The sequence below is a fragment of the Panthera tigris genome, chromosome B3 (assembly GCF_018350195.1).
Source record: "Panthera tigris isolate Pti1 chromosome B3, P.tigris_Pti1_mat1.1, whole genome shotgun sequence".
NCBI classification, from domain to species: domain Eukaryota; kingdom Metazoa; phylum Chordata; class Mammalia; order Carnivora; family Felidae; genus Panthera; species Panthera tigris.
In genome coordinates this window covers 94,972,475-94,999,573 of record NC_056665.1, presented here as the reverse complement: position 1 = coordinate 94,999,573, position 27,099 = coordinate 94,972,475, and the positions used below count along the sequence as shown (strand labels likewise).

The 27,099-nt window shown below is 34.7% G+C and overlaps 1 protein-coding gene across 1 annotated transcript in view; it reads left to right on the top strand.

The window, feature by feature from the left end:
- Positions 1-27,099, top strand: part of MDGA2 (MAM domain containing glycosylphosphatidylinositol anchor 2) — an 856,127-nt gene that overhangs the window by 356,545 nt on the left and 472,483 nt on the right. Inside the window, exon 2 of the mRNA XM_042989635.1 lies at positions 4,904-5,043. Within this exon, the coding sequence (XP_042845569.1) occupies positions 4,904-5,043 (140 nt within the window). The remainder of the gene's footprint in view (positions 1-4,903; positions 5,044-27,099) is intronic.

The window sequence follows — 27,099 nt, the reverse complement described above, 5'->3', positions numbered from 1 at the left end:
TTTTCCACCTATGAATAATGTGGAGTATGTAGTGATCAAGAGAGCATTTTATTTCTATTCTTTTTTTTTTTTTTTTTTTTTTTGTAAAATAAGGTCTAGGCCCAACATGGAGATCAAACTCAGGACCGTGAGGTCAAGAGTTGTATTCTCTACTGACTGAGCTAGCCTGGTGCTCAACAGGCATTTTCTATTTAAACAGTCATCTCCCACCTAGTTAACTGAAGTGTAAACTTCTGTGTCATCTTAACTCCTCCTTCACCCCACCTGGAGTTAGTCTTCAACTCCTGCCTAACAAAACCCGCTGAAGTAGGTCTCTGCCCTCATTTCCATTCCTAGGACTGTACGGCGTCTCTGCTGTGTCTCGAGACATAATGGCAAGTTGAGAGAGTGGCGCCAGTGTCAACATTTAGAGTAAGTTATAAACTACGTGGGCCACATTTTAATGTAGTTATTTCCTAAACACTGCAGGCAGTCTCTTGCAGACGTGCCTTTGAATGCACTGCTTCCTCTTTCTGGAGTGTCCTCCTTTGTTCCCACCACATGGTTTCAGACCTAGGTTACATGTCACTGACTCATGTTAGAAACCTCCAGGCAGATTTAGGCATCTTCTGGGTTGTCCTCTTATAGTACTTTTCACTTTCTTCTGTTAGAGTACCACCCTTCTTTCCTTCCTTCCTTCCTTCCCTCCTTCCTAATTGGACAGACCCTATGGGCTGTAAGCCGCTAAAAGGTACAGCTCACAACATTAATTTTTATATCCCCAGGACATAGCCTTCTGCCTGATCTACAGCAGTTGTTCAGTAAATATATGCTTGAAAGTCTGTATATGAGAATGAAAGCCTAGAAATGCTCCTGATTGTTGCCATTGGAGCATAATTTCTTTGTGTCCTTTCTCCAACAGCATACAGAGAGAATTTGGTTTAACTTTCAAAAGTATACTCTAACAAGATAAAAGAATATCTCTCTTTTGCCCTTTCAGGCTGACCTTTTGAACCCAAAGCCAATTTACTCGAATTAAGGGAGTTGATGTGATTAGTGTTAGGAAAGATTTTACGTAATGGGATTTGGTTTACTTCAAACAAATTTGGATGAATATGAGTCTCATGCAATATTTTAACATTTTAATTTGTTGCTGACTCTACAGGGCAAAGGGGATCATAACCCTTAGTCCAATTTCAGGATGATGAATTGAGGCTTTTTTCAACAAGGCAGAGGATAAAAGATGACGTGCTTCAGTTAGAGTACTGCAAATTGCATTTATATTTAGAGTTAAGTAAATTCAATGCCATAATAGTTGATATTTTGCTAAAATAGGATGTTGGTGTCATTATAGTGATATTTGCTAAAACATAAATTTGGAATTAATTATGAAATTAAAATAAATTATTAAATGTAAATCTACTCTGCATTCTGAATCATGTGATATGGAGCAGATGCCAAAAATGGTGCTCATCCTGGCAATGATATGCTTAATGTAAAATTAGAGTGTTAAGGAAAAGGAAAATCACTGGGCAGTACATATCTCCTGAAGAAAAGAAAGGAGAATCATTGCTAAATAATCCAAGAAGGTGTCAGGAACATTGGTCTAAATATCTGTCTGGGAATTCTAGATGGGAGGATATGTGAGCAAAGCCTCTCGTATCTGATGGATAGCAGTTGCTCAATAAATACATGCTTGAAGATCTGTATATGAGATCAAAGGCTTAAAATCTCAGTGCTCTTTACCTTACCCCTGGTGGGCTGATGTTACAGAGAAGTATGGTTTCAGATTGAATAGTCAGTATGAGGACCTTTACAGAACTCCTCGAGGCATTCCTCTGTGAAACATTATGCAGAGACATCATGGATCCTTAGGCAGGAAGAGGACATGTTGAAAATAGAAATTTTCAGCATATTATTTTGGCAGTTGTGAGATTTCTTGGGTTGGGCACATACTGGAGGCAGGATGATGAAGTGGGACAATATTACTTTGGTTGTTTGTAGCAATTATAGTGTTTATGTTGTTGGTCTACTTGCAGTGCTCTACTTCATGAACACTTAATCTTTTTCTTCCCTCTAGTGTAGTGTAAGTCTAGTTTAGGAGTTATTTAGAGCCCTTATTTAACTATGTCAGACATAGTTTTAATAGCATGAAGTAGTGAAAAGAACAAAGGACCAGTGGTTCTGGTCTCATTTAGGCCACAACTAGCTACAGGCCTATGAGCAGGTCACTTGATGTCCCCAATTTGGAAATAAGAGTGTTGACCTGGATGAACTAAGACCTTTTCAGTTGAGCTTTCTGCAGACCAAAGAGTTAGTGAAAGCTTCCAAAATACTCCTCTTATCACTGAGCAATGAAAGTTACTAAGCACATATTTTAATGCATACTAGGAAAAATACATCTTCCACTCCTAAACTTTGGTAGAATATTCTGCCTTACCATAAGATAGACAGTAGGTTCATAATGATTACAATATATAGGCATTACCTTTTCTAAGAACGTGTTAAAATATAGAAGAAAGTAGAAAATTAAGCCTTGTACATGAACACAGTGTGCTTATTGTATAATTTTCATGTTTTAAATAAAGCTACTTATTTGCATAATGATGCTTTGGAAAGATATATCTTAAAATAACAATGTTATTCATTGATTTGAAATTAAAACAAAAATAATGTGTAAATTAATCTGGAAAAATTGTCATGTTACTCTATAATTAGATGTATTAGTAAATGTGTGCTATCACTTATTAAGATACATTTGGCATAGAATAATATTTCAAAGTAGTGAATCTGTATTTTCTATTTCTGTTTTGAAAATGTTTATTAATTGTCATCAGTTTGTTAACCTCTATAATACGTATACAGTTTTATTATGGATGCTTAAAAATAAGTAGCTCTCTGATTTTGCTTCTTTGAAGTTTAAGTTTGATCCTTATAGGAAATGATATGTCAGAAACATTGTGTGCAGTGTATCAGAACACCCAGCAAAACGCTGCAGATAAGGATTTCTAATGTCATAAAACTAAACAAATTATTACAGTGTCTAGACAGGGTCCAAAGACATGGTGAATTTTTTTTTGATAAATTGATTTTATAGATCAAACAAAACATTTGATTTTTTTGAACATAATTTAATGTTCAAACCAATGAAATGATGCATGCATGAAATTTAGTTACTTGACAATATTAAAAGGAAAATGATATTTTATTCCTTGGAGTACTTTCCTTGAGTCAAGAAATACTTACAAGACTTAGAAAATTATTTTTGATCATCTGGCCTAAGTAGCACTGGCATCGTTATCATCTGGGTGCTCAGCAAAAATGCAGATTCTTGAGTTTTCTGCATCCATAACAGATCTCTGGCCATACCTCTGAAATCTGGATTTTAAACAGGTTTTTGGGGAATTGTTTTTGTGCATAGTGAATGTAAGAATTACTTTTCTAAATCTTCTTATCTTCCTGCTGGAAATCTTTACATGTCATTTGATGCTGGGTATTGGAAACTGAGATCCTGAATTTGAAAGTTGAAGAACAGGACTCAGCTTGGGAATCCAGAAAGAACTTGAAATACCCAATGATTTTATTATCTATAAATAGACTTTTCTATCAGTTTCTGTTTGAAATTGAGAACGATAATAAAATATGTTTTTCGATTGTTAATGCTATATACATTAGTTTATATAAAACAAAGTATTAGATATTGGAAACTTTTTCTTTTGTATTACTTTCAGAACACAGATTTTTCCAGAAGAAATTTTCCCATAAGTTGGACTTATATTCATTTTATTTCCTCCATAGAATCACCAAGTTCAACCAAATTCTACGATATTCATGATCTTTTTAATGTTACATAAAGAATTTCAAGTGTGCTTTCATTAATTTTTAAGCAACCATAGCATCTACTGACAATACTGATGTTTAGGTTAAGATTGCTACAGGAAATTCTTGAGATTACTATCCTTTACCTGTAGATGCAGCCTTTCCACTTGCCTTTAATTAAAATAACCCTTTCTCCTCCATTCCCAAATGTGTTTATTACAAATAAAAATCCTGAATTCACAAATGAGAATGATCTCCAATTTGAAGCTAGTAACTGACATTTATCTCTTTGGTGACAGCAAACATATTTTATTATCTAAGTGTTTCTTATGACTGGAAGAGTTTTTGCATATAGTGGATTTTCAGTGATAAGTAAGTCATTTAATGCTAGTCAAGTTTTATTGGCCTGTGTGGTATTGAAAGAGGAGAAAATAACACTTAGGAATTTGGATAGCTTCATGAGAACTATGTCTCTCTTGAATCAGAATTTTATACTTGGGAATCAATGATTTATTGCCTTCTTCAATGGCTTAATTCAACGATCATCTTTTGCTCATATCAACACAAGAGTCTATAAATATTGAAAGCTAAGTTGATGTTTAATTCCTGACAACAAAATCTTCTCATTCATTAGCACTCTATTTGCACCACAAGGCTTACAAAATTAGTAGAAAAATGCCAGTGTTTTTCATTTAAATTCCTTTATTCTTTCTATTGGTCTCTGGAGGTTGCACTACTTAGATTTTGGGCAGCATCCTTTTCTATATTAAATTTGGGGTTTCAGAAAAGGAAGGACCTCTCCCATTTTAGCATTCAGATCTCATCATGCAGTCTTGTAATGATGATGAGTTCCTAAGTCATGAGTTTTCTCCTACCATCATGTTCCCCTTTGCCATTTTCAGAATGTATTGGTGACTGTTAGAAAAGTTTAAAGCTTCCTGTCCAGCAATATCTTTAATCCCTTGGGGTTGCTCAAAGTGTTAAGACTGATGGATCTGACTGTGGTAAAGTCTAATAAGAATTGCTCTGACAACGAAGATGATTCATGGGAGGAGAGTTTACTTACTTTTTTTATGTCTTGTCTCTCTTCTTCTTGACTCGACAGCTCCCCCAACGGTTCGTATTGTGCATTCAGGCTTGGCCTGTAACATTGAGGAGGAGCGCTACTCTGAAAGGGTCTATACTATACGGGAAGGAGAAACCCTAGAACTGACCTGTCTGGTCACAGGACATCCACGTCCACAGGTGAGTCCCGAACCGTGACAGTGAGGGAAACTCTCATTGACCTTTCTTGCAAGTCAAAAATGTACATATTTCAGGAGATTTAGCTAAAAAAATTGTGTGTGTGTGAGAGAGAGAGACATTGAAGTCACTGCGTGTCTGCAGTGCAGGATAAGGGTGGTGATTGCTGAACATTCACGCTTGAAGTATTCACTTGGATAAGATGAAGAATTTTTTTGTTTTGGTATTGTGAGAAATTTGGAAGACACTTCTAAGGAAGCTGTTAAAAAGACAACTACAAAAATATCTCAGAAAGATAACAATTCATATGGCAATGAGTTTATTTTAGAATGTGGAGCATGATTTCATGATGACATAATTGCAGCTGAGGAAGCATTTGTTCTGAAGAATGTGGTGCATGAGGTCACATGCACTTTCCTTACTCCTCATCATTATATTCATAGAAAACTTTGAAAAACAAATGTTTGCAGGTGTATGCATTCAGGCTTTCAGAGTCATCTGCTACAGCTTTCATAAACTACTTTAATAGCAGGAACAGAAATTGAGACTTTCAAAGGGCACTAAAATTATAAATAATGAGCAAAGCAAAAGTTTGTAGGAGTGAAAGAAAGAGTTAGGCAGAAGGTAATATAGTTAGGCTGTGTATTCATGATGTAAAAATTTAATTCAGATTCAATACAGAATATTCAGGATGTTTTAGTAATTGCCGATTCTTATTGTCATATATTTAACCTGCCTGGTTCAAAATCTGCACTGGCAATCAATACGGACAGTATGATGGAAGAGAGATCTCATTTGGTGGCAAAGCTGCATATTTTAAGTATTAGTGTTACAGGAAAAAAAAATCCATCTAACACCACTACAGAGGAGAAAGTAAGGGGCAGTGTGGAGATTTTATGAACTCATCATTTTAACCTTCTCTTTTGCTCCTACCAACCATAACTCTTAATACGCAAAGATGTTTGACCTTACCATTGTGACCTGAAGAACAAATAAAAATAAGCAAATGAACTTCATAGAATGAAGCAATAGATGGATAAATAAGACCATGACTAAAACTAAAACGGTAAAATATAAAACTTAATGCTACTCTGTTGGTAAAATGAAAGACAGTAAAAAGTAATCTAGAAAATATGATTATTAAACCTAATTGTTATTAAATTTTAAAAATAATTATTAAAATTAAAATTCACAATGGCTAAAATGATAAATTATAATACTTGCTTTTAACTGAAAATTGATTAAAGAATAAAATTACATTAATAAATTTGAGTTCTATACAATTTGACCTATTACGATTAGACTTCATGGAAAACAATGGTTGCAAAACTATACATACAAGGACAAAAATGATAGTTATTAAAATTGGATATAGAAAAACTTATATGTCAGACCTTTGTATTTTAAAATTCATATAGAAACAATGGACTTCAATAAAAATAATTTTGCTAAAATTTAAAAAATGATGACATTAACTCAAGAATATTATCTCACAGAAAATTTAGTGCTGTTATAATTTGATGATAGTTTTTGTATTTGTATACATAGAATAACAATTCCAAAATCAAAAAGTTGGGATCAAAATATGAATGTCCAAATCTAAAAGAAGCCACAAATTGCCAAATGAGAGGCAGTTTGTGGCAAGAGAAGACTCTTTAATCCTTCCATCATTCCCACACCGAACCCACCAAATTCAGCACCTTCTAAACTACAAATTACACTTAAAAATGCAACTTTCTATCTTTTTAAAAAGTCATCCCTGCTGTCTGCTCCCTCATCTCCATCCTTATGTTCCCTTAGTATTAGGAATTTCTTATTTTCTTCATGCATTTTGTCTGCAATGATTCACAATCTGGAGTATAATCTCTGATGTCTGGCCAATCCAAAATAATTCTGTAACAAAGAAGTAGATTATTGCCTTATGTGTGTGTGTGTGTGTGTGTGTGTGTGTGTGTGTTTGTGTGTTTTTTTTTTTTTTTTTTTTCTAAGCAGTTCCATTGCTGGAACCATTTCAGTGTTTTCTGACCCTAGGAAAAAGTTGTCTCAGTATTGTTATTTCTTCATTCCTAGAAGTAATTCAGGCATTCACAGGTGACACAGTTTCAGTTTATATCACCCGCTTGAAAAATTAACCAGGCCTCTTCTTTGTCAACAAACTGTATAAGGAAAGCTGACAGAACAGCTGGGCATCGACATCCTGGCCAAACGCTAAAGGGCATGCTGATAGCAGCTGGTCCTGAGGATGGTTTTTCTTGGCTGAGGCCATGAAGCTGGAACGACCTCCTGGCTGTCTTGGCTCATCTGAATGTGATAGGTTGGGAATGCACTGGAAGAGTGAGGTACTCCACTCTTCAGGAGATTCCTTAATCTGTTGTCTATTCCTGTTGGCAGTGAGAGTCATAAAAGTCCCCATTTCCAGAAGTGTTCAAAGGCAGTATTTTTTTATAGATTAAAAAAAAATTCTCTTCAAAAATATATCATCTGGCAATATGTAATGGCCTGAAGATATTATCGTATGCAAGGGAAATAAATGAAGGAGAGGAGGGTACAGTGCAGTAGTTAATAGTATGGCACTGGGACCAAACTACCTGGGTATGACCCTAGATCCACTGTGACTGCCCGCGTGAGTGTGGGAAAGTTCCTTGACCTCTCTTTTCTCTATGCCTCAGGTGTCTTATCTGTATACAAAGGATGATGGTAAACATCATACCTATATCATAGAATCCTTTTGAGAGTTAAATGGGTATTGTAAATATGTATGTACATATATATATATACACATACACGTATATATGTAGTTGGCATGTAAATAAGCATTATATTGGTATGTAATAAGATATATGCTGGGTTTTTATTCATTGTTTTAAAGCAATTTATGATTAGGCTTTAAAGTCTAGAGTTGAATATGTAAGTATGAAAATAAGTAGATTTATAAAGTGGTTCTTAGCATTCCTGTGGCCTACTTTAAATTAGACCCATTTAAATAAATTTCAATATTTTTTGTGTTTTAATACTCCACAGAGCTTTTACATTTCTGTTAATTACCTTTGCTTAGCTTGCAAGGACTAGGACTATGTTCAGACTACTTCATTTAATGAAGGTTTATTATAACATATATGAAGAGGTAAGAAAGCAGGGGGAGGCAACGATTTGTTAGTAAATCTCTAAACCTAATATTACCTCTACATGTCCATAATTTCAAGATTCAGCTACCCACTCTCTTTCTCTTTCTTCTTTTCTTTTTTCCTCCATCACTCCCTTTCTCTTTTCTTTTCTTCCTTCTTTCCTTCCTCTCTTCTCTCTCAATATTATCACATCAATAACAAATGAATTCTTAATATAGCTCTCTTATACGTGATTTAAACAATGAGATATTTACAAAATGTTCCCTGTCACTGTCCCACTCACCTCCCAGAGGTTTATGTTAAATAGTTTGATGTATCATTTTGCAGTCCTTGTTAGGTGCATTACCATAAATCTGATTGTATATGTTAATGTTTTAGTTTCATTTTTTAAATTAGGTAATGAAAAGTATTATTCGGTGGCTAGAATTTTTCACCTGTCCACGTGTCCAAATCACCAACTATAGATCCAGCTTAGTGGTTCTCAAGGTGTGGTCCCTGAAGAGAATGTGTTAGAAAGGAAAGTTCTTGTGCCCATCACATCAGAAAATCCTGTGTTGGGGCCAGTGATCTGTCTTGTCACCAGTACTCTGGGTAATCCTGATGTACCCTGAAATTTGAGAACCACTGACTTAGATCACTATTTTCACAGAGGCTGAATTATACTTGGTATGGATGCACTAAATTCTACTGTACAGATGCACTAGATACATGGAATTGCTGCTATTTTGTTTAAAATTGAATTACTTAGAGATTTTTACTATTACAAATAGTAACTTAGTGAGCACTTCTGGTATTGTGTATGTGTTTATGCACGTCCTGATTACATGTCTGCCAGTGTTATTGTAGGATAGTTTCCTTCTTCAAAATGGCATTTATCCAAAGTTGAAAGTGACTTTACCTTAATTCCTTAGCACAAGTGAATCTTTAAAATTTTTGCTAATTTGATGTGAGGAAGTGAATTATACTATAATGAAGTTTCAATTTGCATTTTCGTAATTACCAGTCAATTTGAACATTTTCCCACCCACGTATCAATCATTTGTTCATCTCCTTTGTCCGTTGATTGTTTTTATCTACCTTCTTTATTTTCTTATGGGTTAGCTGCTTGTCTTCCTACAGACCCGTAGGGACTTTTTACGTCCTATAAAAATAAATTCAGTATCTGAAAATTATGTTGCAAATTTTATCTACCAGGATGTGTCTTTTAATATTGCTTATGTGACTTTTACTTGGATAATTTTGTTTTTAAAAGATGAATCATTTTAATCTTTTCAATTTTGGCTTCTGAATTTTATACCTACTTTCGTAAGATCCCTTTCATGTCCATGTATCTTACATTGTATACTTCTTTTCTAACAGCTTATATAGTTGCTAATGTATTTAATGATTTAATCATTAGGGAATGTGTTGTCCATGGTACAAAGTATTAGTCTAGTGTTTTCTCTTTTTTCTTCTTCTTTCCCTCTGCCTTAATCCAGACAGGAGAGTGAGCATTCCACCCTACAGCTTTAAAATGCTATTTTTTTTATTTTTACAAAATTGAGGTATAATTGACATATAACATTATATTAGGTTCAGGTGTACAAGAGAAATAATCACCACAGTTAAGTCTAGTTAACATCTGTCACCGTACGTGGTTACAATTTTTTTCTCTCGTAATGAGAGCTGTTAACATTTTAATTATTATATAGTGTGTAACATTAAAGCATTTTTAAAAGTTCTTAAAAATGCTATTTTCACCACTAATAAAATTTAATTATTCTTTTTTTAATGTTTATTCATTTTGATAGATAGAAAGTGCATGAGCAGGAGAGAGGCAGAAAGGGAAGGGAGAGACAGAATTCCAAGCAAGCTCTGTGCTGTCAGCCAGAGCTTGACGTGGGGCTTGATCTCACAAACTTTGAGATCACAACCTGAGTGAAAATCAAGAGTCAAATGCTTAACTGACTGAGCCATTCAGATGCCCCAAAATTGAATTATTCTGTTCTACCATTCTACTTATCCCTTCTCCTACCATGCCATGCTATTTTAATTTCAATGGCTTTATATTACACTTAGCTATAGAGGAAAGCAAGTCACTCCTTTTTGTTGTGTTTCTGTATTTGCTTGGTTGGCCTCAGACATTTTTTCTTCTCTTTGATATTGGAAATGAGCTTTTTATATCCCCCACCCAAATAAATACTGGAACTTTAATTGCATTGCATTTTTCTTGCTATAGGACCGTGCAATAGAAAGTATGGAAAACTTTTACAAAGAACTTCTCAGTAAGACACTTTGAATATTTCAAACTTCTCAAACAGGAAGGCAGTTTTATTGTAATGAGTATAATGTGAAGGTCTTTGAATTTATTTTAATAACAAACCTGGCTATTTATATTTGAAAGGCTTTTCTTCTCTTTTCAAAAACAAAACAAAACAAAGATGAAATGTGCATCAACCAAAAAGCTCTACTTTTATACGTTGGCTTTCTGGGTAAGATTTCATTTGAATATTACTTTTCATCACTGTAATATTTTTGAAAGCGATTCCTTAAAATATGATTATGTATATCCCAAGCACCTACCTAAGAATAATTAATATTGTTTACTAGCTTATTACAGTTCATCCTAGGCATTGTTCATTTTATTGATTAAAAAAATAAGGGTAAGGCCATTCAATTTTACAATGGGATCATATTCAGTCATTTGATTGCTATATAAATGTATTCTTGACTGTCAAGACTGTTGCTGAGTTATTGATGTTTTTATCCTTGTTAATTCTGTATGCAGATGTTAAAGTGATAAATTTGCCATAATGAATATATTAGCAAGCCTTGGTAACAGGTTTTTCAGTTTTAAACCATTAGTGCTATCTGTGTGTTCTCCTTTGCAAATATTTTGTACATCTTGGTTCACATTTCCATATGTTTTTTCTTCTGATTCAGTCTGTTAAATTTCTTACAATAAAATTAATGCATGCACATGAACAATAGAGGTCTTAGATTGTTGGATTTATGTCCAATTAAATAGGCAGAATTGGAATCTGTTATCTAATCAGAGATCATCAAATGTTGCATCTCTTCCTTATCATGGTTTATAGAATTCCATACAATATTCTTTTATCATCTGTGATAAATCTATCTAGGCTGGATCTCTCTGCTTCATCATATAAGAGACTCTCCAACTAAAACAGCTAATATTTTTTCAATGAATATTTGGATAGGATTAGGAAAGACTTTAGTATATGTCATATTTAAAAATATATTAATCACAAATTCCATATCAATAGCTACCTTCACGGTCTGTCCTCCCTCACACATACATGCACACCTAGTGTCTTCTCTTGGATGTACTCCTTTAAGTTCATTTTTACATGCGTAAATGCACTTACCACAGCTCATTTAGGAGGAAGGATTTACAGTCTTTCTGAAGGTTGATGTCATACCTTCAAATAGTTTTGTTTCTATTGATTTTTATACACAATGTGGTAACTACTTTTTGGTTCAACACTTTTCTCTAAAACTGCTGATACTTTTTACTCCCAGTATATCAGCATTGACCAAAGAGTTTTTTAAAAAAACATTTAATGGATTCTCTATTTCATGAATAGAGAGTCTGTTTTGCTCCTGAGGAGATTTGAATGTGTTTATAGGTATTTCAGATTTCATCTTTTGTTTAATTCCATGGACAGTCTTTATGCTTATAAGAAACACTGATCATCCATTCCAGAAAACTGCTCAAAAAATGTTAATCTACTTAATGAAGGCTCAGGGAGGTGGAAATGTTAGCATAGATTTATTATGAAACTTGTTTTTAGAGAGTTCCCAAGGGATACTTCTGTTACTATGAGGAATGCACTGGTCAGATGGGCACTGGCATCTTTGCGAAGCTCATTGGTGACTGTCCTTGGGAGACCAGGGTTTCAGTAGGGGATGCTGCCATAGAAGTAGAATCTCTAAAATCAGCAGGATGATAGGATTCAAAAATGGCAGAGTTTGGGTTGTCACACTTAACCAACAGATTCAATGTGGATATAAATAGCACAATGAGCAGCAAGGTTGGAGTAGCAAGCATGTTGCCTTTATCTGTAGGGCTTTGTTGATGAATGATAGATTATAGTGTGTTTAGCGGTAATATATAGGGGTAGCTGACTAGAGTGGTTCTTGACTCATATAAACAGACAAACAGAGGTAACGAGGTAAGGAGGAGGTTGATTTCCACTCTACAAAAAATCACAGTCACGCAATTTCCAAATCTAAACTTGTTCACAGAGCCGACACTCATTGTTGGAAAAGGAAGCCAGATTTCTTTTTTTTTTTTAAATTTTTTTTATTAGTTTTCTTGGAAGCCAGATTTCTTTGAGGAAAGACCTACAAATATCACTACAAGCTCACACCAAAAATAGTAGCTGAATCCTTCCCCAAGGGGATTTGTGGCCATTTGTCATAGTAATTTACCTTGGAGAAAGAAAAATACCAAGCCTTTTTGAAGGCTCTTCAAGGTACAGAGATTGAGTTGACACAGAAATCAATGGATTTGTAATACTGACATAGAGTGGAGGTTTATGAAGCGAGATGATCAATGGGGTCCTGGCCCAGAGAAGTGGGTTTATGGTCATCTCTCCAGACTCCCAAAAGTGTAATTGGGAGGGACATACTTAGCAGCTGGCAGGATCCCCACATTTGTTACCTGACATGTGGAGTAAAGTTCAGAGTCATTATGGTAGGAAGGTGGAGTCCTGTAAAATTGCCTCTCCCAAACCAAAATATTAAATCAGAAGTAGTACTGCATCCCAGAAGAATTTTCAGAGATTAGGTACTACAGTCAAAGCTTGGACAGTAAAGGAGTGGTAGTCTCTATCATGTTCCAATTTATTTCACATACAAGATACCTAAAACCCAGGTAGATTATGGCAGATGATGATAGACTGTGGTAGACAATCAAATCAACACTGCTGCTATGCTACATGTCATGTCTCCATTGGAGCAGATTTGCCAGTATACAGCTAGTCATCTGACAAATGGATGCTTTTCAATTGTCACCAAGAAGATTTTAAAGTTTCCTTTTATGTGGGATGGACAGCAATGCACATGTACTACTGTGCCCTGGGTCAGAATTCACTCTCTGACTCTCTATAACATTATAGTGCACAGGGAACTTGATTGTCTCAGTGATCTACAGAACATTATATTGATTACATCATGTCATCTTGAACTTCCGAAAAGGAAGTAACAGGTACCATGGATGCCATAGTAAGATAGAAATGTGGCAGAAGGTAAGAAATAAAGTACCCTGAATTTTACTGGTCTGTTCAAATGGTAAAGGCTTTTGGAGTCCAATGAGGCATGCTAGGGCTATTCCATCTAAGGTTATAAAAATGTTGTTGCTTATCACAGCCATACCACGAAGAAAGAAGTCCAGTATATGGTAGGCTTTTTTGGATTTTAAAGCCTGCGTATATTACACTTAGAAATATTGCTTTATTGGAAAACTTTAAAAATTCTCAGTTTTGGAGCAAGAGAGGGCTCTGCAGCAAGTCCAGTTGCAGTGAAAACTGCCTTGCTGCTCAGGCAGTGCAATCCGGAAGGCTTGCTGTTGGTTGACTATGCTGCGTGGATTCTTTGTTAGTTCCTAAGAAGAGGGTCACAGCACAAAACTTGAGATTCTGAAACTAGACTAAACTTTGTCAGGCAGAGTACTAATTGCTGTTTGCAAAGAAGCTCTTTGGTCCACAGGGAGTAGATTCCAATTGGTACATGCCCCCTTGGTCAGGCAATTCTGCGACACATTCTACATGGCTCCTCAGAGGATCCCAGTAGAATGGAGCCCCAGTTACTCTCAGCAGTGACAGCACAATAACAGTTTGTTGTATGGTTTTCCCTCTTTCTCTTTGTCATATTCACAATCTCCTGTTTCACCAGGATTGGTTACAAAAAACATACTTATTTTTGTATCTCTTATCTCAGTCTTTCTTTCCCCATGGCAATTCTATAAGACAGTACCTATTTCCTGGACTCAAACATAATGAGGAGTATATTTACACAACTAACCCTAGATTCTTCTTCCTGGTTGCTGACCTTATGTTGCTTAATTGTGATTCAGAATTATCATACTACTTTTCCTGAAGACTTGTAAAAGGAAAGCCACAAGTCATTAGTAAAGGTATGATGTTCCGTCAAATTTTGTCTTAAGAGTTTTATTAACATGAATAGCATGGGTGTCGACTATATTTTCAAATTTATCCTAATATTTAAAAAAATATTTCTTCTATTTGAATTACTTCTAAGCAGTGAAAGTTTGCAAGTTAATGCACAAGGAATTGCATGTGATGGAGATTGACTGTAAATACAGACTAAGGATTTGTTTGGTTATGACAGCTTTACCTTTTGTGGCCAAAATTTGATCCTCAGAGAGATCAGAAAATGATTTCTCAGACAGAATCAAAATTTTAGGTATACAAATCATGTGGAAGTTTTAACTTAGAAATCTTACTTTGAGATCTATATATTTTAATGAAAAATATTATAAGTAGAAGTGATAATATCATAATCATTACTTTATTACAACAGTTGACATAAAGTAAGTATTTTAAAATTATTAGGGCATTTCCAGGAGATAGAAGGAAATCCATACTTCCTATTAACATGTAATTAAGAATCTATTGGTTGTGTTCATGGTTAAAATGTATAATTTAAAACATGTTTATTTATTTAGTTTGAAAAAGAGAGAGAGAGAGGGCATGAGCAGGGGAGAGGCAGAGGGGGAGAGAGAGAGAGAAAGAGAGAGAGAGAGAGAGAGAGAGAGACAGAATCCCAAGCCAACTGTGCTCTGTCAGTGTGGTGCCCCACATTGGGGTTGATCCCACAAACCATGAGATCATGACCTGAGCCAAAATCAAGAGTTGGACACTCAACTGACGGAGCCATCCAGGTACCCCTAAAATGTATCATTTTAGGGTAGACAATTGCAGTTCTCTTAATACGGAAGTTATGAATAATTACATAGACATTGATGAATTGGATTCTGTATTTTTATTATTAGAATAATACTCCTATTGACATGTTTTCAGATATGTCTTACTTAACTGGGGCAATTTCCAAGTGGTAGATATCCCACAATAGTTTTTTCCCTTCAGATTTAAAAATTTTTTTCATAGTAGTTATTGAGCTGTCAACAAATCTAAATTCAGTAACGTTAACGTAGTATGAAGTGAATTTTTTCATGGTGGAATGTCAATTGAATTAATTGATTTAGTTTTGAGTCTATATTACATATATGCTGCCATTTTGTATATACGTATAGACAAAAAATAGGTATATATACACACATACACACTTACTACATATATGTATGTACTATATAAACAGATAAAGATAAATCCACAAAGTGTGAGTCATTTGGGCACATTCAACATGTCATAAATGATCATTTATAGTTATATCCATCCCTACTATTTATAAAAGGCAACATGAAAAATATAGTATTTGTCTACATGTGATCCTATTGAGTGAAATTTATTCTCTGCACTTATAGCTAGGGCATCAAAGATACCAATTAAATGAATTGGATTTACTTAAATTTTTAAACTCCAATCTAATGGAACATTCCTTAAATTGACTTTAAAACATTGAGGTTTCAAATTTAGGTTTAATAATTTCAATTATAATAATAGAAAGTACTACTGATCTACCTCTATGCTAAAGAATATCCTGTCAGTGGTAATTAATAATCTATATCAGTGCTGGTTGTAAACATGACATATTTATTCTGAATTAGACTCCTCATGGTCTTTTCCTGAAATGCTCAGAGATATTTCCAAAAACTCAATAAAGATTAAAAACCTTTCTGGGATCTACAAAAGTTAACTTAAACTACACCAAAGAAAGTGCTTGTAAAATGTGAGTATTTTCAGGACTGAAAAATGAGAAAACATTTATTAGGAATGACTGAATCAATTCTTTTTTGTTTGTTTATTTGTTTTTTTAGGAATTATCAATCTTTTATTCTGATTTTCTCTTAGCGCCAAAGTCTTAACAAAACCTAAAAATAACATTTATTTTCCTGACAGTTTTATCTTTTTCCATCAGCAAACATTGATTTCTTCCTTTTTCTGCTTATTATGGTACATGAGGAAACATTATCCCATACAACCTGGCCTCCTCTTGTTTTCTTACTTGCTTTTGGCAGAAATCATTAAATGATGTTGGATAAGCTTGAGCAGAGCAAAATCCGTAGTTAATTAGTGTCTTTTCTGTTGGCTGTCATTGAAATTCTGTATGTTAAAATTAACTTTTAGGCATCCAGGTGTGGTATAGTACCAAATCTAAGTGATCCTTTGTATTGATACCATGTATAATTAGAACAACTGATCATTTTGAATAACTTTTCACCATGCCATCAACAAGATGGATTATAGCCAACCATTTGGCTGTGTTATATAAAATTCATGTAAACATTTTATGACATATATAAATTCTACATTGGCTAATGCCCAATATTAGCTTTAAAGGGTCCCTAATTCCAAAATTGTACAAATGCCTGAATTGCATGATTATAAATCTTATTAGATTTCTAGGGCTGCCATAACAAAGTACCACAAAGTAACTGAAACAACAGAAATGTATTGTCTCACAGTTTTGAAGGCTAGAATTCTAAAAGCAAAGTGTCAGCAAGGCCATACTCTCTCTGAGATGAGATTCTGGGTAGAATCCTTCCTTGCCTGTTTTAGCTTCTGGTGGTGGCCATCGTGTTCCTGGCCTTCACTTGCATCATTCCAACCTGTGCTTCTGTCAGTGTGTGTGTGTGTGTGTGTGTGTGTGTGTGTGTGTGTGTGTGTGTGTGTGTGTTTGTCTTCCAATGATATTTTCCCTCTTCTGATAAGAACACTAATCTCATTGGATCACGGGTCCACTCTAGTATAACCTTATCTTAACTAATCACATCTGCAACAACCCTATTTACAAATAAGGTTACATTCTGAGATACTGGGTGTTAAGAATTCCATTTATCTTTTTGGAGCACACAGTTCAACTCATAACATATATTATCTGTTCTTTTAAATGAGAGAGTTCATACCTTCACTGGACATGTTCTGGGGCTGCCGTTAAAGGGCACATCATATGTGTGTGTGTATGTATATATATATATATATATATATATATATATATATATGTGTGTGTGTGTGTGTGTAGTGTGTAGTGTGTATATATATATATATATATACACACATATATATATATATATATATATATAGAGAGAGAGAGAGAGAGAGAGAGAGAGAGAGAGAGAGAGAGTGACTGCTGTGTACCATTAATCTTGAAGAAAATTTCAGTGATTTGCCTACAGATTTTTTATTTGTTGTCCCTTCCATCCACTTGTCTGTACCCTTGCCCCTTGGTTAATTGAATAAATGGCTTATTTGTCAAATCATTTCGAAAGCCTCTCTTGGTCAAAGAGGCTTGCTTAAGTGCCATTTCTATGTGGTCCCAGAATACCTCGCCATTTCTTACTATAATAAATGTATCCTAGGATGTTGCTTTGGGGAGTGAGTGAGATTTTAGGCTCTGGAATCAAACTGCATGGTTTTAAATTGAATGCCACTCTCTCTACCTTCTAGCCATGTGAATGTAGACAATTTATTTAAACCCTCTTTCACTTACTTTCCTCATGTATAAAATGACAATGGTAGTAGTGATTATATAGTAAGCTTCTTTAAGGATCAAATAAAATAGCAGAAGGCAAGACAAAAAAATCTTGAATAGTGATAATGATGATAGAAATTAAAATGGAACAATCATATTGTTTTCCACTTAGTGGATTCCTAAAAATGAAGGAATGGGTCTTGCCTTCACATTTTCTATCACGTTAGAGTGAACCTATGTTACGATTTGCCTGGGATGCTGCTAGTTTATGGCTATTGTTTTGGTACAATTATTAACGTCATCCTCTCTCAGTCCCCAGAAGTGTCTTGTGGAGAATAAAATATATGGGAAAATAAACATAAAAGCTTTACACATAGAGGGTCTCAATTATTTACCAAATGAGTGAATGCAACAGGCATTTTCATTTTAGGGTAATTTTTCAATATTTTAATTAATTCCATTACCTTCAAAAAATACTAAGTTGTGTTGGCTTGTGCCTATGCCATTTACCTCTTAGAAGTAAGCATTTAAAAAAACCTTCAGATTCACTTACATAGGCACTGTTGGAAGCCATATAACTTAGTTCCTGCAGGAATGCATTAAATGTTCCCTTGGTGGTCTCGAAGATTTAATGTGTGTTCTTAGTTTACTATCCGGCAAGGATTTAAAGACACTCGGGAAGTGGGACTCAATAATATGAAGCCATTAAAGCCCTTCAGTCAGAGAAGATTCTAAACACTCCATGGCACTTTTGACAACGGTGTACATTTTTAATTATAGATGTTAACAGTTCAACATTGGGATCTCAGTGATGGGAGCATATTCACAAAGTATCAGATCAAAACCTGGTCATTCATTGTTGGAATTTGTTGCTTAAAACCAGAATACAAAGTTGTAATCCTATGTCTAAATAAGGTACAGATGATGAAATCTTGTTCTTACCTGAAAAGAGGGGGGAAAAACCAGTATCAAGAGAAAGTAGAACAGAGTTTGAAAAAGTATATGCCAAGACATGTTCATGTTGCCAACTAGTCATAGTTAATTTTGCTAGAAGCATTTGAAAGAATATAGCTTCTATTGTTCATGGGGGTCAAAACAGAAAGCCCAGGAGGAAAGTTAGTTACCTTATAAGCACAGGGAATTTCGATGCATGAAATAAGATGAGTGATCTAGAGGTATTTTTTTTTTCTCATATATCTTTGGATCCCCTGCCTGGAGACCAGTCAACTTCCTTGGCCAATATGTTGGTTAACCAAAGTGGTCCAGTATTGTGATGATATCCTCTAACATTATGTTTATCAGTCTGAATATTGCTAAGTATTCTAGACCAGCTCCTAGTGATATGTTTACAGATTAAACTGAAAACTACATTTAGTTTGTTATTAGACATACACATAATTTAAGTCTATAACTGCCCTCCTAACCATTTGTCTATTTGAGACTTTTATTCCTTCTGACTGTTCTTTTGACAGTCACAATGAGTCACACACTTGGCTTATGTCTACTTAATGGGGCTATCTAGTATAATTTACCAAAAAAAGTACAAACCAGAATTTTTATTGGTTTATATGATTTTATAATGAATTTGTGTGTGTGTGTGTGTGTGTGTGTGTGTGTGCGTGCGCGCGCGCACACGGGCCCGTGTGCGTTTGTCTGTCCATGGACACACACTTCATACTTCTTGAACACATGGTTATAGTTCCTAGTGGGTTCTTATGTCATATGGTAATCACTCAGGGTTGGACAGGGAAAGTACAAACAATTCTGATTATTTAAAACTCTGAGTTTACAACTGAAGAAGTGTAATGTAGGAAATGAGTTACACTGGGGATAGAAGAGGCTGAGAAGAGGGAGAAATACTTGGCTTTTCTTTTTCTTCTGTCATTTGGTCTCATGCCAGTCTCAGTCCATTGGTTGAAACCAGTGAGAGTCTGGGTAGCATAATCTACAAGTGTTTAGTCCCTCTCAATGATACAGAATAGAGCAGAGGAAGGTTTAAAAGTTTAAAACATGGATTTGTGATCATACTGGCTACAACCAGCCCTCATAGCAATGCAGAGAAGTACCACCTGGGAAATGCAAGCTTTCTTTCTAGGTAGTTATCCACAAAGGGACATTTTATCTTGGTAAATAAGGCCACTCAGTTTCTAATACTCATTTTGTAGGTTCATAAGCCTGGTTTTGTTAGTATAGTTAAAGCAGATTAGGGATGAGTATGCATTTTCTAAACTCATAAAGACTCATACATGTACAAACAATGCAAAAATCAAGTTAGGCATTTGTAATGAGAAATGCAATTACAGATCATAGCACATCGTCCCACTTGTCAATCAGTGTATATAAGCTACAGATAAAGCCAAATTACGATCAAAGGCCCATTTTTAAACTTGCAGTGGCAAATTGATTGGACATTGCTCCTTCTATCAGGTTCACTCTCCCATTAGGCAAGCCAATCAACAAGATAAACAAAAACAATGTTGGTAAGCAAGGACTTTCAACTGAGGTAGCTCAGGCCATCTCATCTATTATGGAGTATAAAACCATAAGGCTTGAATCCAATAGTAAAGATTTCCTTTTTTGGACAGTTCCTGAGTAGATAATACTTGCCAGTTTGTCTTCCTAAACGCTTATTTTTCCATTCCCGAGGCTGACCAATTGTTATTTTGATTGGCACATTCTTTTTTAGGTATATTAATATTAATACATTCAATCACATTATAGTCAATTCCCAGGGATGTGTTAACAATTTGCCTTCATTATGCTGACTTTGCATATCTCCTTTCTGAAATGCTATGCTTAATTAATTGTAACTGCATTCTCCAAGGACAGTCTTAGTTCCTATATTTCTAATTTCTTTAGAATGGGTGCACCTTATTGTATTAGAATCCTAAAACTCTGACAAAATTTGAATATATTTTTTCCTTTCTGCTACAGTTGACACATGTGCAGGCTGAGTCTGGAGAAATTAAGTGACTAAGTCTAGGCCACCCAGATTTTTGGGGACAGAGACTAGATTATGAGGTGGCTGCCAGACTGCCAACTTCATACTCCTTACACTCTGCCTGTGTTTTGAAACATTTGTATTCATTCTCTCCCCTTTTCAGAAATTGCACACTTTTTAGCATGGTAGCCTGAAAATGATCTTACTTGATCATTACTTTGATCAGATTTTATTATTGGTACTCATTACAGGCATAGCCCATCGAACTTAAATTGTGAGTCCTGAAACAATAGCATCAACATCACCTGGGAACTTGTTAGAAACACAAATTCTTGGGTCCCAAAGCAAATTTACTGAATAAGAAACTCCTCGGGGTGGGGCACAGTAATATATATTTTAATAAGTCTTTGGATGATCTGATGCATTTTAAAGTTTGAAGGTCATTCATTTAGTGGATTTACATAGAATATCCCCAGAAATGCTCATATATGTTACCAAAATATCCCTTAGACTGCAGGTGTATGCAGGTCCTAGATATTTACTTACCTTGTAAGAGTCATAGGTCACTGCCTACATTTTTTTCGTTTACAAAGACATAGCATTCTCCAGCAGTCAGGGACAGCCAGTCTGTTTTTGGACCAGTGCTTTCACAGAAGTCCTCCTACTCAGCACACTTACTGGTACTTTGGAGGCAATTCTCTTCCAGAGTACAGTTAATGCAGGATGTCACTTAATAGATTGTTTCAGACTACTTCCTTGGACGTAGCAGAATGTAGTGGTTCATTAGAGGCTGTAGAGAAAGATAGATTTAGGTTCTAGTTTTGACTTTGCCTCTTAAAAGGTTTATATGAAGATTAAAATGCATAATGTGTGTATAATGCCTGGCAAATGTGAGGCACTAATGTAGATGCTAATGGCATTACTCCCAGTATTACTAATCCTATACAGAGTGCATATTGCTACCTAAAATTACTACTATCTTTGATATCTATGCCCACTTTTCCAGCTGAATCACAGACATATTTTTTTTCTGATGGCCCCCAATGATGCTGCCTCAAGAACCTATCCTCTTATACATTTATTATGATCTAAATAAAAATATCAATAAGATTATTTTTTAATTAGGCTTATTTTAAAATTTATGTGGAAATAAATAAGAAAGCAAAAATAACTAAACATTTTTTTAAAAAGAAAGTTAACTTGGGAGGATTTACCCTACCAAATTTTAAAACCATCTAGATAATTATGATTAAATACCATATAAATACCATGTAGAAGATAATAATTTAAATAACCTGGTATTGTTGCATGAATAGATAGGCCCATAAGCAGATAATGAAGCTCTGGGAAAGAACCATATATACTAACAAACAGTGCAAAATAAAGGTACTGTTTAAAATCGTTAGAGAAAAGATACATTACTTAATAAGTAGTTTTGGCACAAAATGCTATCTTTCTGAAAGAAAATACATTGAATCTTTACCTCAAATTTCACACTATTGGATAAAATAGGATACATGCATTCAGTGGAACTCTAGGCATCTGTGAAAGAAATGAGGAAGATATCCTTATATTACAATAGAATGATCTCTGTGGTCGAGATACATCTGTTTATCAGCCATCTATCTGCATTTATGTTTATACAAGCTTTTTGATATTTTTAGAAATAAATAATAGAAAAAAACTAAAGAAGATTGTTACTTTTAAGAAATATAAGGGAACAAGAATGAAGGGACAGAGATTAAGCCAGATACCTTTAAATGTGTCTTTATTTTATTTTATTTTTAATTAAATTGTTATAATTTTATAAAATTATAAATTATTTATTTTATATTTAAATAAATTAATTATGGTTATATGATTAACATAGAGTGCTGTGTTAATTTTAGGTGTACAATATAATGATTTAACAGTTCTGTACATTAGTGTTCATCACCATAAGTGTATTCTTAACCCCCTTCAACTATTTCACCCACCTGCCCCCACCTCCCCTCTGGTAACCACTAGTTTGTTCTCTATAATTAAGAGTAGGTTTTCTGGTTTATCTCTTTTTGTTTTCTTTGTTCATTTGTTTTGTTTCTTAAATTACACATATGCATGAAATCATATGGTATTTGTCTTTCTGACTTATTTCACCTAATACACTACCCTGTAGATCCATCCATATTGTTGTAAGTGGCAAGATCTCATTCTTTTCTATGGCTGAGTAATAGTCTGTTGTGTATATATCTCTACACACCCACACACACACGCGCGTGCGCGCACACACATATACACCACATCTTCATCTTCTTTATCCATTCATCTATAGAAGGGCACTTGGGTTGCTTCCATGTCTTGGCTGTTGTAAATAATGCTGCAATTAGTATTTTAATTTCATTTCATTTCAAATTAAAGTTTTAATTTTCTTTGGGTAGATACCTAGTAGTGGCATTACTGGATCATATGATAATTCTGTTTTTAATTTTTTGAGGAATTGCCATTCTGTTTTCCACAGTGGCTGCACCAGCTTGCATTTCGACCAACAGTGCACGAGGGTTCCTTTTTCTCCCTTTCCTTGCCAACACTTGTAAAAATACTTGTGTTTTTTTTTTTTTTTTATTTTAGCCATTCTGACAGGTGTGAGGTGATGCCTCATTGTGGTTTTGATTTGCGTTTCCCTGATGATTAGTGATATTAACAGTGAAAGAAACCATCAACAAAACAAAGATAAACCACTGAATGGGAGAAGATTAATTTGCAAATGGTGTATCAGATAAGGGGTTAATATCTAAAATATATAAAGAATTTATACAACTCAACACCCAAAAAACAATAATCCAATTAAAAATGGGCAGGGGCACCTGGGTGGCTTAGTCAGTTAATGGTCTGACACCTGATTTCAGCTCAGGTCATGATCTCACAGTTTATGAGATCCAGCCCCTAGTCGGGCTTTGTGCTGACAGCACGGAGCCTGCTTGGGGTTCTGTCTCTTTCTTCCCTGCTGGTGCACTCATGCTCTCTCTCTCTTAAAATAAATAAATAAACACTTAAAAAAAATAAAAATGAGCAGAAGATGTGAGTTGACATTTTTTTCCAAAGAAGGTTTACAGATGGTCACAAACACATGAAAAGAAGCCCAACATCACTCATCATCAGACATGCAAATTGAAACCACAATGAGTTATCGTATGTATATTTTTTGAGTTAAGTTACATTTTGATATTAAAACCATGTATATTTATGTAACTCCAAATAAAATAAATCATTTTTAAATTCCTAAAATTTGAACACAAATGGAAACAAATTAACCAAAGTCAGTATCAAACTGATAGAATCAGAACAGAAAGATCATCTCAAGTTATTTTAAAACATGGTCTTTTGTTTATATCCTAGAGGAATATATCCTAAATGGAGGCAATGAGGGAGAAGTGCAAAACAGACTAAACTGAATTTAGTAGTTTTTCTCTTTAATTATAATATTGTTGTTGTTATTTTTGTTATTTTTGCTTTGAAGCTATTATAATGTACTATATATATATATATATGGTAACATATTGTATAATAAATTATAATATAATATATAATGTAATATAATATATATAATAAGCATGGTGTGCTGAATAATAGCCCCTAGGGACATCCAAGTTCTAATTTCTGGAACCTGTGAATGTTACTTCATATGGCAAAGGGAACTTTGCAGATGTGTGTGATTAGGTTAAGGGTCTTGGGATGGGAAATTACCCTGGATTATCTGGATGGGCTCTATGTAATCACAAGAGTCCTTAAAAGAGGAAAGCAGGAGGTCAGAAAATGTATGCAATTGACTTTGAAGATGGAGGAAGGTAGCCATAATCTAAACGAGGTAGGCAGTTGCAGGATGCTGGGAAAAGCAACAAACAAAGAGACAAACAAAACACCAAATTCTACTCTGTAAACTTCAAAAGAATTCAGCTTTGAGATCTCATTTTTCCCCCCTCCAGAACTGTAAGATAATAAATTTGTACGCTTTTTAGCCTCCAAGTTTATGCCATTTTGTCATAGCAACAATAGGAAAGTAATACGGCAGGCTGACACTCTCAGACAATTTAAATGAAAGTTTTGTGATTTTAATTTTAGTTGGCAATATCAATATGAAATCATAATTTATTTTTCACTTTCTTAAATATGATGTCCTAGTTAAGTCTACTGAAAAGTTCTAGAAATAATGTAGCAAAGATGCCCATAGTACCTGGATTTTGATCTCTAACTACAATTTTACAGTAAATGGAACCAGGTCTCCTTGGAAAAATGGTTGATTCCTGTCCTGGGGCAGGAAATATATAAGGTGAGCCTTAGATTTTTATTCTAGCCATAAAACAAGGAAACAATCAAAGATGACTGAGGTTTATTTCCAATGAACCCAGAAGCCAACTGGAAGAGGCTTCTACCAGCCAAATAAGAAATAATGTGAATTTTAGAATGACTGTATTCATGTCAAAGAAATAAAAATCTTTGAGTGTATAATGATACCAACACACTAAAACAACACAACCACAAAATGAAACAACTAACAAAAACATAATGGCCACATTTAGAATTTGATAAGACACACGTGCATTTTTCTGAAAATTGATAATGTTTGAGCATTTTTCTTTTATATACAAACTGTATTTGAAATTAAGGAAATACTTGTTGAAGAAAATGTCTTTTTAGAGATGAATTTCAGTAATACACTCTGTAAAAATTATAGGGTTCAAAAATTACCATTTTGTATCCCCTTCAAAAATAATGGATATAGGTAAGGATCGTTTATGACTGCTAAAATCATTAGGTGTAATATGTTGAGGAAATTTAAAGTGGATGGCTCAGTATGACAACACCTGGACCCTCTGATCATTCTTAATCTAACTAAAAATAGGACAACCAGATATTATACTCCTCTTGCTGAGAAGTACTAGGAAGTACACAGTGCCATCCATCCATGAATTATTCTTGCTCTTTTCCAAATAAATTTAAAAATGAACTTATAAGGGCACCTGGGTGGCTCAATTGGTTAAGCATCCAACTTCCACTTAGGTCATGATCTCATGGTTTGTGAGTTGAAACCCTGTGCCAGGCTCTGCACTGGCAGTGTGGAGCCTGCTTTGAATTCTGTCTTCCCTCCCTCCCTCCCTCCCTCCCTCCCTCCCTCCCTCCCTCCCTCCCTCCCTCTCTCTCTCTCTCTGCCCCTCCCCACTCTCAAAATAAATAATAAATTAATTAAAAAAATAAAAATTAAAAACATGAACTTAACAAGAAGGAAGCTTCTAGAACTAAATAGCAGTTTCCAGAAAATACAGGGTTAGAGAACAATGCTAAATGGCACCAGGGTGCAATTACCTAAATACAGAATGTAGGAAAAAATGTACAGGACAAATCACCTAGTAGACAATATGAGGTGGAGGGAGAGGGGGAAATGTTACAGATTGAGATAACTAAGGGTCATATCATTCTTTTTTTTTAAGTTTATTTATTTATTTTTGTGACAGAGAGCATGCATGTGCATGTGAGTGAGGTAGGGGTCAGGGGTGTGTGTGGAGAGATTGAGAATCCCACGAAACGTGAGATCATGACCTGAGCCAAAATCAAGAGTCAGATGCTTAACCTACTGAGCCACCCAGGCTCCTCAAGGGATCATATCATTCTTATGCAATGGGTAGACTTTTTCTAGACTCTGGCTGAAAAAATGTATTTTTAATATGATGTTTTGAGACAAAGAATATTGAATACAATATGGTTGTTTGATATCCTATTAAGGAATTTTTGCTAATATTACAAAGTGTAAGAAATGACAGTATGCTATGTTTTTTATGTGCTATCTGATGGGGATTATATGAAGTTTTTACAAAAGTTATGATACAATGGTCTGGAATTTGCTCAGATACTTTAAGAAAATAAAAATAAGTGATTTTTTTAAATAAATGGAATGATAGGAAAAACTGAGTGACAAACTACTGTTTGTTGTAGCTGTGTAATGGGTATATACAGTTAAGCCAGTCTCTTTACTTTTGTGGAGGCTTAAATTTTTCCAGGATATTATAAGTATCAAAAATAATATTGGTTTGGCTGTAGCACACACATGAGCAGAGACTGAGCCTGCAGAGTCCTCTAATTCAGAGTTTGGCAGTCAAAGTTTTAGCCTGGAAGACATTTTAAAGCAGATAATGCTAAATATCTAAGAGCACAGTGTGTTGATTTGACACATGTATATATTGCAATATGATTTCATCCACAGTGTTAGCCAACACCTGTATCATATCACATAGTTATCATTTGTGTGTGTGTGTGTGTGTGTGTGGTAAAAATACTGCAGATGTAGTTTCTTAGCAACTTTAAATATGTAATACAGTATTTTGACTATAATCACTATGCTGT